The 12,573-nt window shown below is 57.1% G+C and overlaps 1 protein-coding gene across 1 annotated transcript; it reads left to right on the forward strand.

The window, feature by feature from the left end:
- The first annotated feature begins 8 nt into the window (after positions 1-8).
- CERS1 (ceramide synthase 1) lies at positions 9-12,568 on the forward strand. The gene is made up of 7 exons (XM_019538344.1): positions 9-148; positions 8,028-8,187; positions 8,688-8,868; positions 9,184-9,345; positions 10,136-10,283; positions 11,053-11,201; positions 11,704-12,568. The coding sequence occupies exons 2-7, from the start codon at positions 8,073-8,075 to the stop codon at positions 11,744-11,746; spliced, it is 798 nt and encodes a 265-aa protein (XP_019393889.1). The 5' UTR covers positions 9-148; positions 8,028-8,072; the 3' UTR covers positions 11,747-12,568.
- The last annotated feature ends 5 nt before the right edge of the window (positions 12,569-12,573 follow it).

Below are 12,573 nucleotides of genomic sequence, written 5' to 3' on the forward strand. Positions count from 1 at the left end.
GCGGGGCTGCGCGGACTGCGGCTGGGAGCTGTCGCGCCGGACCTGGGCCGAGCACGCGCACCTGGCCTGGGGCGAGGCGCTGCTCTGCCTGCTCTGCGCCGCCGGCTGGACCCTGCTGCGCCGCGCCGCCGCCCGCCGCCTCTTTGGGGTCAGTGCCCTCGCTGCTCGCGGCCCCGGCCTCCCCTCCCGCAGGCTCTCTTCCAAGCCGAGGGCTGCAGCACGCAGCTGCGGCAGAGGCTGCGTTAGCCTCAGCTGCCATTAGTGAGCGGGTGGAGGGGCCGTTTCACAGGCTGGCGCTGCACGGGGGGAGTGGGCAGTCGGGGCTCTTCCGGACTTCGGCTGCTTTCAGAGAGGGGGAAGGGGTTGTCCGGCAGCAGGTGAGTGCAAGCTTTCATCGCTGTCTCCGTGGGGTCTGGCCTCCCTGACTTCCCAGTATAGAAACCCAGCACAGCCTTTGCTGTGGCTGCTTATGTTCAAATCTGATATCTGTGGCAATTCATCTCTTAATGTTCTCGCAGGGCCTGAAAGGCTCATGTCTGTAAAATGAATTAATTCCACGTGTCCTGAGAACGCCGCCTCGCTGCATGTTAATCATAAATAATGGATCTCGGCGCTCGCCTTGTAGCTGCCGCGCATCGGAAGGAACTTGCTTACCGCAAGGACATGCAGCCTGGCTTACCCTGCACCTTAATTTAGTGCTGGCTGTGCCTCCCCAGCCATGACACGAGGCACCTAAAAGAATAAGCCTTTTCCTATCTCTTCTGAAGCTGCTGTTATCTTCGGTGTGAGTTCAGGGTGTATCAGGAGTGCAGAATCCATCTTCTCGTGTCCCTAGAGTGCACCAATAACCACAGTTGTGTGGTTGCTACGTGATCTCTCCGAAGGGAGATAAAGTGTGGGTATGAGGAGGGGAGGTGGGGACTGGCGTAGACTTTACCTGTTGCAATGGGTTAGATTTTATCTCTGTGAGAGGTGGTTTTTCCGAATGATCTTTGTTCCAAGGATCACTTACTCAACCTTCTGCCCTTGTACCTAGAAACCTTGCGAGATATCGCTATAGGAAGGGATTGCTTCTGCACGGGGGCAGGGAGGTGAGCCCAGGTTGCTGAGTTGTGGTATCAGGCCATGACTTACCAGATAGGAAGGGCTCCTGGGGTGAGTCCTTTTTGGCTGCGCAAGGGTCTGGTCTGGTCTGGGACATGGCTTCTCTTTCCGTTCTTTCGTGGGTGAATGGAAGGTTTCTCCTCCTATACCCCAGCCCCAATAACAACCCCTTGGCTGGTGAGCATTTCAGTGTCTCTTGACCTCTCTGACCCACCCTGTCGCCTGGTGCAGCGTCGTCCTGACTGCCCTCAGAGATGAACAGGCCAAGCCTAAGCAAGCGTCTCCTTCACTCTGGTCCTCTCATCTGAGGTGCCATGCTCCTCCTGAAATGATTTCTGGCCTTAGCTGGTTTCTAGAAACCTGCAGACTTTGGTAGCTCCCCCTGTGGAGGGCAAAGCCCAAGGGAGCAGCTTATAGTTGGACCTGGAGAAGTTAGACAAAGCAACCTCTGCAGCCCTGAGTAACACGTTAGAATAACCTGGGGGGAAGCTGGGGTCTTCTCTGAAATTGGGACAGGACCTGAGACCCTTGCTTTGGTAGCATTGGCCTGTTGAGCTCTGCCTAGAGAGCCCCAGCTGCTGGGCAGCATGCATGTCTTTTACATGCTGCTGAAGGGTTAAAGAACTAGAGACTCTAATTTAAAATCCAGGGAGCCGGGGCAGCAGCAGAAGTGGTGCACACTGCAAACAGTCAGGAACTAGAGCATACCATGAAGGATGAAGTAGGAAGAACCCTCCTGGGCTTTTTTTGTGAGGAAGCTAAGGATACAGGCATTGGAGACAATGTGTGGAGCTGGGCAGAACCTGGGCCCGTTCCCCTGCCAGGGTGTATTAGCATCTACCCTGCACTCCTGATGGGTGCAGAGCTGAAAGCAGGGGAGATTTGCACCTTACGGACTAACCAAAGTAGATATAATATGTGTAGCACAAACTTTCAGGAAGCTCGCTATGTTGGATGTTGTGGAAGGACTCACACAAAGCCGTGTATAAGATAGAGAGAGAAATTAGAATACAGGAGACCAGGGAAGGGGTGGGGAGAGGGGGCAGAGCTGGGAGAGGCAAACAACCATAGGAACAAAGGAGTCACAAAAGCTAATCCAATTAATGGGACTATGGAGTCTTATCCCTGTTTAAACCATATTACCAGACTCCAGCCTGCGGTTGGTTTGCTGTTCTGCAATTTCCCATCCAAATAGTTTTTTAAAAGTCTGCTAAGAGCAGCCACCCTCAGGCCAGCGGTGAGGAGTCCAGGGAGGTTGGAGGGCTCTGCCTTGGGTCTGCATGTCGGCATGGTATTCATTCATTCTTTCATGTAGGGATTGCCCCGTCTGCCTGACGGAGACAGCAGAGGAGCACCAGGAGCAAAGGATGGTGGAGTTGCAAGTGAACAAACTTCAAATGTTATCATCCATATTATTCAGCCCAGTGATGTGGTCTGTATCCGTGTTGGGGCACAGAAGGCATCTGGGTCCATTGCAAGACCTGGTGAGACTGTTGCTTGACAGATGCCATATGAGGGTGGGGAGAGGCTGCCTGTAAGCCAGGACAGGTTTGTCCCCTCTGACTACTTGGAGATGGCCCTCCTTTTTCAGCAGGGGTTGGAGGTCATTAATGCTGCGGCTAAGACTTTCAAGCCTTGTCCAGTGGTTGGTACTGGAGCAGTCGGAGCAGGGTCTGAGTCTGGTTTTGTTGGTTTGAGTGGCTAGTTTTGGGGTCATACCACTACTGTAAATGTAGGAATCCCTGCTCCAGACTCTTAGGGTATGCATCCCTGGTGAGATCAAAGCAGATAGGGTTGTAAAGTAGAGCTTAGCTGTAGACAATGGATCTAGTGGTGTGGTTAGGATGAAAGCTGGTCCCATGCAGATAGGTGTAGCAGTCTGATGGTTTCCAATACAACGTGATAGAAATGCGGCCATTGCAAAGCTCCACTGACATGTCTAAGAGATGACTTTGCTAGGTAGAGTATTCCAGAGCCAGTTTGGCAGAGGGACAGAAGTGATTAAAAGTCCTGATGAAACTTGTCTAGTGATTCCTTCCCACATGTCCCTGCAACGAAGATGCCATCAATGTACCTTGCGTAGATTATGGGAATGCAAGAGCAGCTGCAGAGGAGATGGTCTTCAAGGTCTGTCATAAATGTGAGGGCATACTTTGGGCTGTGCGTGTGTCCGTGGCAGTGCCATTTGTTTGTAAGTATATGGAGCTCCCGAACCTGAAATTGTAGGCGAGGACAAAGCAGGAGAGCGTAATGGAAACAGAATGGCCATATCTCAGATGAGATGTTAAAACCCAGGTCCCAGGCACTTGTGGCCATTAAAAGTCTTTTGGGATTTTTCCCAAGCACTGGGGGAGTTGACACCTAGGGCCTGGCCAGCCTCCAGCCTGAGTACAAGTGTCCTGCCTTGCCTTGCCTTGCCTTGCATGCTCAGGGAAGCTTGTGCCGCCTTTGCTGCTTGTCGCTGCCTGGCTCTGCCCTGACAAGTTCTCCACTCCTCGGCCTGGAGGCCACTGGTTGATCTCTAGGTGGGTTTAGATTTTATTGTGACATCCTTCGCAGAGAAAGGTGCAGTGCAAGGAGAGCATGTGCTTTGGAAACTAGGTTTCATGTGACTTGTACAATGTAGTGAGCAATTGTCCTGCCCTCCCATGGGCTGAGAAGTGATGCAGCCCCTCTCAGTTGGGGAATACCCTGCGTCTTTTCCAGCAGTCACATCTGCTGTCCCTTCTAGCACCTTATTTTGGTCTTAGGAGCCCAGTTCCCCTGTTGGCTCTAGCAGCCAGTGCAATCTCCAGCACTTCTGTGCGTCATGCCTGGTGCCTCCCCAGGGTGTGGTTCTGCATCTTTCTATTGGTGATACCACCTCATTGATGTCCCCTAGTCCACCCAGGGTTCAAAGCAAAACACTCCCAAGCCCTGTAAACCCAGGGAAAGAGACACAACAATAGGCTCTTTCTTCTCCTGGGAATGAAGGCCTTCTTGTTGGTCTCCAGGTGGGGGCTGGCTTCCCTGTGCTGTTATGTCAGTGGTCAGGCATGAGAGGCACTGGGCTGCTCAGGAGCTTAATCAGTCCCCACAGGACCCCAGAGGCATGTGCTCATTGTCTCTGGAGACTCCTTGTCCTGCTGCTCATCTCTTATGGGGCAGATATTAAATGCTAACTGAGGCCCTGAGGAGGAAACAGCTCTTAATGATTCACAGCGAATAATCCTTTTATCGCTGGTAACTGGCAAAGAAAGCATTTTCCAAACCTCAGTGCAGCTGCACAGTGCATCATCCTCATCTTTCAGGTGGTGAAACAAGGGCCCAGAGAGGAGGCTCGGGGACTTGCTTCCCTCCCCTCAAACTTGGTGGTAGGCAGGGCATTAGAAAGTCGGGCATCTCTGGGCCTGTGCACTTAGAGAAGAAGCCACAGTAATGGCCTTCTGGGGTCAAACTCCAAGGAGTGAGATCCTTAAGTTTAAAGCAAGGTGCAATTTTGCTTCATTTTTCTTCCATGCCTCTGTGAATGCTGCAACAGATAATTATAGGAGACGTATGTGGGCATGAGCGGAGCCCACACCTTGCTTGGGATCAAGGGGAAGTGATGGGGCCTAGGTCTGAGTGCTAAGGGACTAGTAGCACCTGCCTCGTGGTGCAGCTTTGGGGTGGGGAGGACCATGCCCTAGCTTTGGAATGAGAGCCCGTTGCCCTGGCTGCTCGTCGTCAGGATCTGCCCTTGGGAAAGTAAGGTTGATTGAGCACTGCCAGTTCCCAGGGCCAGGGACGCCATGTGCTAGCCCTTCCCTTTCATTCCTTTGGAGATCTCTCCGTGCCTGGGCGTGAGATGTGGCACGGCTGGGACTTGGCTGGTGTTACACTGCTGGGCTTGGGGGTACAATTCCCCTGTCAAACAAGCCTCAATTCATGCTCCATCCTTCAGAGGCCTGGAAGAGCAATTGTGTTCTGCTGCTTCCCCTCGTGGTAGATGGAAAGGGAGGGGGCCACGTTGCTTCTTGCCTGCACTGGAGGATAGTTGACAGGAGAGAGCCGAGCTTCCTTTTCACCCTCCACGTTGCTGAGGCCTCGCTGGGTTTTTATTGAGTTTCCCTTTCTAGTTCCTGGGCGCAAGCTCAGTGTGCCATCAGATGACGTGCTTGGTGCAGGACGCACGATGGCGTCCCCAGGAGCAGCGATGGGAGGAAACGCCTGCTCTCAGTTCCCTTGAAAACCAGGGAGCGTCTGTAGGGCCTGTTCCAGTTTGGGGGTCGGTGGAAGAAGGGCCTAAGACTCACAGCACGGGCCCTTTAAGTGCAGCCATATGACCACATTACATCACTTGCCAGAGCCCGGGGGCTCTCCCAGGCCAGCCAGCAATGCATTGTTCCTGCTGCAGCACCCGTTACCCCTAGCAACACAGGCATCTCTCTGCCGTTGCCTTGGGAACCGCAGTTGCCCAGGGGCGGAGAGTATGCCCCCCTCCCTGCCCCAGAATGAAGAGGAGGAAGAAGAGGCGCCCGCCTGGCGCGGGAACCTCCCCTGGGGGTGCTGGTGCCAGGTTCTGCTCCGTCATTCCCGGGCCGCGTGACCTGCTGATTCCCACCCACGCAGGCAGCCCAGATCCCAGCCGGCATCTGTGTGGTCCCTGCCCCAGCCTCCCCACGGATGGAGGCGCTCTCCCTGCCCTCTCCATCTGCTCCGCATCTCACCCCAGTGCCGGCCACAGCTGCGGTTTTGCAGGGGGCTCTGAATGCCCAGGGGTGCCCGGGGCTCTGGGAGGCAAAAGAGTCAGTCTGGATTGCTCGGTTTTCAGCCACGGAGAAGGAGCTAGCGTAGTGATTCTCAACCAGGCTGTCATGGCCGTGATTCACGAGATACACCCAGAGATTTCAAATAGGAATCAGTCATGTTGAAACCATGCCAACCCATTGCAAGCTTTCGGAGGTCTTTGCAAAAGAAAAACTGCTGTTTTTCCATAGTCGGAAAGGCTGGTGCTTTGCGGGGATGCCCCTCGTATCTAAAAAGCTTGAGAACCGCTGAGCTAGAGCCTTTACTGAGTATCTGCAATGGGTAAAGGAGGAAGCATGGCCTCTCCCGCAGCTCGGTGGTGCTCAGGAGGGTGGGCGTCTTCCACAGCTGAAGGAGACGGTTCCCTGGGGGCATCGCTGTAGTCCCTGTGAGGTGCCGGTCCTGGGTTTTCAGAGCACTTTACAGGTGCACATGAAGTCACTCAGTCTGCATAGCACCTGGCTCTAGTATCCAGCAGGTTTCAATCTATTTGTCTTTGCCCTCCCCCCACCCTGAGCTATTGTCCCCATTTTACAGCAGGGAGGACTTGCACCCGAGAGTCTTAACGGTCAGACAGCAGAACGGAGCCAGGCTTTCGGGCTGGGCCTCTTGAAACAGGCTCCCTAAACTATGCAGCAGCACAAGGAAGAACCAATGTGGACGTGGGGCTGAGAAAAGGCCCATCCAGGTGCCTCTCAGCTCTGCCCCGAGGTCTCTACTCTGGCTCTGCAACGTACCGAGCTGCCTCCTGATGGGGCTGATTTGAGCTCCTTTCCGTGTTCTGTTTTATGGAGTCACAAATAATTCATGCCTCCAGCCTGGGACTCTGCCTGTGCATTATTTATCCTCCCTCGCTGCTGCTGACTGCGTCTCCCGCTGGAGCGAGCCGCAGCCACGCTGCCTGGTTCGTGCTTTGCGTGAGGGCGGCTGCGCCGCAAAGGCAGGCCTGGCGCTGCGGTTGAGGGCAGCCTCCCCTCCCTGTGGAAAGGCACAGGCTGAACCCGGATCTTCACTACCTCCATGCATTTGGCAGCTTCTGACAGGGGTGTTTTGTAGAGCTGGTGCTTCTGCCCCCACGCTGCTCGGATGATAGGAGATCTGGGGGGAGAGGGCAGCCCTTGGAGGGGAACGAGCGCCCTGCTTGCAGCCCTGAACAGCTGGGGTCTTAATATAGCCTTGGAGCATCAAGGCGCCAATGGGAGCCAACCGGCTGGCTGCAAACTGCTGAGCTGGGAGGGGGTCTGGTTACTTTGCAGGCATTTTGTTTTCATCTTGAGCTTATCTGGTGCTTCTCTGTGGTGTTCCCAGTGCCTGGTCTGATGTCGGGCCACGCTGAGTCCCTTCGGAGCCGGGACCTTGAGCCAGGCTTCCGTGTACGAATCCCCAGGACACCCTGCTCTTGCTGCTCCCAGCAGGCCTGACTCTGAGCACTGTCCTGGGATCCCCATCTGGCCACAGTCCCCATCCCACGCAGTTGGCTTGTGCCAGACCAAGGGACCAAGGCCTCTTGCTGCAGTTGCTGGCTGCGTCAGTCAGTGCTACGGGCCCCTGTGAAATGCCAGCCTTGTTATCCATGGCTCAGGACTTTCAAGACCTGAGGGCCTGTTGGATGGAAAAGGCTCCTTTCTGGAGCAGGGTGCAGTGCAAGATGCCTGTCTGCAAGGTGCCTGGACCACAGTCCAACTTGCCTTTCCCAGCATAGGCAGCACTATGGTTTTCCTTGCTAGTAATTGCCTCCACCCTGAGAGAACAAGCCTGGGAGGGGAGGTGGGACTGGAGTGATACCAGCTCACCCCGGGGTGCAGGGAGTGCTAGTCTCACCTGCTGTCACTTTCTCCCCTGGGCTCAGCCCTTCCCAGTTGACAGCAGCTGAGGCCAAGGTGATCAGAAACCAGAGCTGGTCTTGCTCCCTGGTCCTCCTGCCCTGCTAGGACCCCCTTCCTCCCTCACCCTTTTCAAGGTGGTTTGTGGCCACTGGCCGCTAGCACTCGACTGGTATCGGGGCTGTTAGCCCAGGTGCTTGAGTAACCCGGTTGAGGTTGGGACTGGGTGGGGAGCTGCCCTGCCTGCCCCTAGGCCAGCTCCTCCCATGCAACAAAAGGTGGGGTGACAAGGATGCCCCCCCACTGCGCCTCACCTCTGCCTTCTCCACACAGCCATTCGGGAAATGGTGTAACCTGCGGCCGAAGGATGCTGCCAAGATGCCAGAGAGTGCCTGGAAGCTGCTCTTCTACACACTGTCCTGGTCCTACGGCGCCTACCTGCTCTTCTTCACTAACTACCCCTTCTTCTACGACCCACCCTCCGTCTTCTACGGTACATTGAGCGCCACTGGCACAAGGGCCAGAGCAGAGCAGGGTGCAATTGAGGGGGATGTCCCTCCCCTGCCATCCTTGTGATGTCCAAGACACAAGTGTGTGCAACAGGGCATATCCTGGCTGAGACGGTGTTCCCTGGTAGGGAGGACAGGTAGTCCTAAGCTAGTACTGGGGGAGCAAGGCCTAGCAATTAGAGCAGGTGGGGCCTGGAAGCCAGGGGCGTATCCCCAGCTCAGGAGTGGGGTTTGTAGTGACGAGGCGGGAACCTTCTGTTCTGGCCTGTGCGTGGTTACGCACGCAGTTGTGTTTGGACTCGGTGTGATCCCAGGCACGGGTCTTGTGTACCTGTGAACTAACCCTGAAGGCCTGATCCTGGCTGGGGCTGCTGCTGCTGGGGGCTTGGGGAGAGTGGTGGCTGCAGCAGAGCTCCCACTGACTAGCAGAAGTTGTCACTGTGTGTGGCCAGGGGCTTATCCATGGTCTTTGTGCTGCTTCTAGACTGGAAGAGTGGTATGGACGTGCCCACAGACATTGCCATCGCCTACCTGCTTCAGGGCAGCTTCTACGGGCACTCCATCTATGCCACCATCTACATGGATGCCTGGCGCAAGGACTCAGTGGTCATGCTCCTCCACCATGTGGTGACGCTGACCCTCATCACCTTCTCCTATGCCTTCAGGTGAGTCCCACTAGGCCCCGACCAGCTGCTTTGATGGTGCATGGACATTTACAGTCCCAGTCTCCAGGGTCCCAGTGCTGGGTCCACAGGCCAGCAGCAGTCCTGTGTCCTGCTATGGGCTCCATCAATGGAACTGACCAAAGGGCCCTTTGGGCTGTGCCGATGCTCCCCTGCCCAGGGCTGAGCCTTCCCAATGCTAGCGTGCTGCCCTGGGGATCCCCCACCTCCCTCCAGCAGCACCACGATCGGTCTGGTCCTGCCTCTGTTCCCTCCCCAGCCCCAGACAACCTGTTCACAGATCGCCTCCCTCTGCAGGTATCATAACGTGGGCATCCTCGTCCTCTTCTTGCACGACATCAATGATGTGCAGCTGGAGTTCACCAAGCTTAACGTCTACTTCAAGCACCGGGGTGGGGTCTATCACCGGCTCAACGACATCATCTCTGACATTGGCTGCCTCACCTTCAGTGTCAGCTGGTTAGTGGGTGCCTGCTCAGGGGGTCTGCCTGGGGTAGATGCTCACCATGAGCCCCCTCCTGCTGCCTGCCCACATGCTGGGCTTGGGATTAGGATCCTGCCTTTGCCATGTCACAGTCTGCTGCTGTGGCAATGCAGTGTCACACACAGTTAGAGGGAGAAAGGCCTGGCTTCCAGCCCCCAGAACCTGGCCTTGACAACTCAAAGGATCTGGGCACAGAGGAAGGGAGACAGGGTCATATCCTGCTCTGGATGTATCTGCCATGATCTGTCCTGTCCAGTGCAGAGCGGTGGGAATGGGGTGCAAGAACATGGGCCCCTGTGCTGGAGGGCAAAGGCCTGCCCCAGGGTGATGGGCTGCAGTCCAGGTCCTCCTCACCTGCCTCCTGGTCCCCTCCATCCAAATCTCTGAGGCTGGGGGTAGGAGACCTTTTCGCCAGGGTTCAGGGCTGGGAGAAGGCCATGCTAAATTAGGAGCGTGTCGCAGCAGCCAGGCCCACACTGCAGACCGCCCCCTCCGTCCTAGCTGCTCCTTTCTCTGTCCCCCACACCCTTTGCTTGGAGCAAGGGGCGATTCTTTTAGCAGGGACTCTGCTGGGACTTGGTGTGGGCTTGAATCAGGCTCTCCGTGCACAGCCCGGTGCTGGGAGCACGGCCGCAGGGGGGGGATGAGGTAGGCTTCCCTGGGACCACCAAGAAGGGGTGGAGAGAAGCTGTGCTGATTCCAGCTGCTGGCCCTGGGGTTCGCCTCCACCCTCACATCCCCCCCGGCTCCCTTCTGTCCCGGCAGGTTCTGGTTCCGCCTGTACTGGTTCCCCCTCAAAGTGCTGTATGCCACCTGCCACTGCAGCCTCCGGTCCATCCCCCACATCCCCTTTTACTTCTTCTTCAACGCCCTGCTCTTCGCCCTCACCCTGATGAACATCTACTGGTTTCTGGTGAGTTCAGCACTGTCTGCCGGGAGCCTGACCTGGCCCCTCCTGCTGCTGCCCCAGGTCTGCCCTGATAAACAGGGAGGCTGAGCAGTGGGAGGTGTGGGAGGAGAGGAAGCACAAAGCAACAGCATCTGCGCAGCAGAGCCGGCTCCCTGCTGGGACTCGGGCTCATTCCCTGTGGGTGGTATCTGAGGGGAAGGGTGGGCAATAACAGAGCAATCCTGAAGCTGTATCCTGGGGAGCCAGGCCTGGCTGGGACCAGCCAAATGTTGATTGGGACATGAGTCCGTGGGCAGGCAACCCTGGGGGAGCGGGGAAGTGCATCCTGCCAAGTAGGGTGTGAGCAGTCATATCAACAAGACCCCTGCCAGCAGGAGGAGGAGAGCTGGGGTTTGTTGCCTGCTTGCTGGCCTATTTCGTTCTGGGGGAATTCAAGGCTGGGACTGAATAAGGGTGAGGGCCTCTGCTAGGGCTGGAGCTAGGGCTAGACAACAGCCCAAATGTCTTGGTTCCCCAGTGTGGCTGCAGCTCTCCTAGCCCGGTACCCTCTGGGCCCGGCTCCCAGGGTCCATCCCATCCGCCATGCTCTGGGGGGCCCAGACACCTCGAAGGCACGTGTGTCAGGTTGGGCACACTCCTGAAGAGGCAGCATGGCCCCGGGGTGGTGGGGAGCCTGGCAGCAGAGAGAAGCAGGGCCTCTTGAGTCCAGTGGATTCCCATGGGCAGGCAGAGCTGGAGCGCAGGCGGTTACTCCTGGCCTCTGTCTCCCTAGTACATCGTCCTGTTCGTGGTCAAGGTGCTGACGGGGCAGATGCAGGAGGTGAATGACATGCGCGAGTACGACATGGACGACAGCAGGAAGGCACTGGCACCCAGGAAGAAACACAGCAACTTCCAGCTCCCCAACGCCTTGAAAGAAGGGTGAGTGAGGCAGGGGGCAGCCCCAGCTCAGCAGGCCAGGGTCCAGGGAAAGGAACCGGTTGCTGTGGTAAAACCTCTGTGGGCATCGGCGTCCTGGGAATGGGGCCTGTCATAGTTGGGGCCTGGCATCTCTTTACGCCATGCGAGAGCACAGGAGTCGGGGGGCTGCATCGGAGGGCAGGAAGGGATTTGTTCCCCATCTATCCCCATGCCCCTGTGCCAGCCCCCATGCCTTATCCTTTCCTGCCACACAGGAGCAGACCCGGTCCTTCTGCAGTGCAGGGAGCTTCACTTGTTTCATGGCCTCTAACAGCAGCTGCAGATGCTACTGGTCTCCCAGCCTGACTGGGTGCTGGGAGCTATGAGCAGTGCCCTGATCATAGCCTCAAACAACCCTGCTGCCTGTGACCAGCATGTCAGACAGGGGCTGGGCCTGCTGGAGCAGGGGAACACGGGGTGCTCTGAGGGGCAGGGCCTCACATCTGCCTGGTCTCACCCCCAGGATGCACCTGAAGAATGGACTGGTGAAGGACAAGCGGTTATAAGGGAACTGCAGACACTGCAGCCTGGCTGCCTCTGGGACTAACCTGGGACCCTTCGCTAAGCCCAGCCAACCGGAGTCGCCCGGAGCGCCTGCCCCAACCCCCTGCCCCTGCCTGGAGCCGGGGACGAGCTGGCAGCTGCTGGGAACAGTCTACTCCTCCCGGGCTCATCCTTGCCCAGGCTTCAATCGATGCTGTGGCCGGCTCTGCTGTGCGGCCTGCCAGCATGTGAAGGGTCGGGGAACGTGATGTTGGTTCCCTAACAGGGTCCAGGTAGGATTTGGAGCTGGCTTTAGGTCCCCTGTGCCTCCCTGTCCGCTTCCATCGAGACCTTGCTCATGGCACCCAGGGTGGGGAAGGGGGTTTGACTGGCTCCCTGGATCCATCATGGGGCCCCCATGAGGAGGCCCAAAGCCAGCTCTGCTACAGCTTGCAGGTGGGGAAGAAGGTGTGCTAGGGAGAGGCACCGTGCTGCTGTGAGCCCTACTCTCCGGTAGGGGTCAGTGCGAGGTAACAAGCTGCTGGGGCTACAGCACAGAGCGGATGTGGCCCCAGGCCTATGAACCCGCAGTTTCCTTCCCCCTCCCTCTGGGTGCTGCGCTCTGGCCGCCTGCCTCCTGTGGCCTCGGCCAGACCTGCCTGCAGGCTCTCAGGCACTGCTCCTGCCAACCCGAAGTCCTCTGCCTCAAAGCTTTCTCTGACTGGGACCAAGGACACGCTATTCCCACCTCTCACCCAGCCACTTGCCATGTCTCCGCCCCCTCCAGGGCTGGGCTCATCCTACTGCAGTGCTGCCTGTGCTCCCTTCCAAGGGAGCTGGTGGGATTGCT

Source organism: Crocodylus porosus, unplaced genomic scaffold, assembly GCF_001723895.1.
Source record: "Crocodylus porosus isolate Cpor-Errol unplaced genomic scaffold, CroPor_comp1, whole genome shotgun sequence".
Lineage (NCBI taxonomy): Eukaryota > Metazoa > Chordata > Crocodylia > Crocodylidae > Crocodylus > Crocodylus porosus.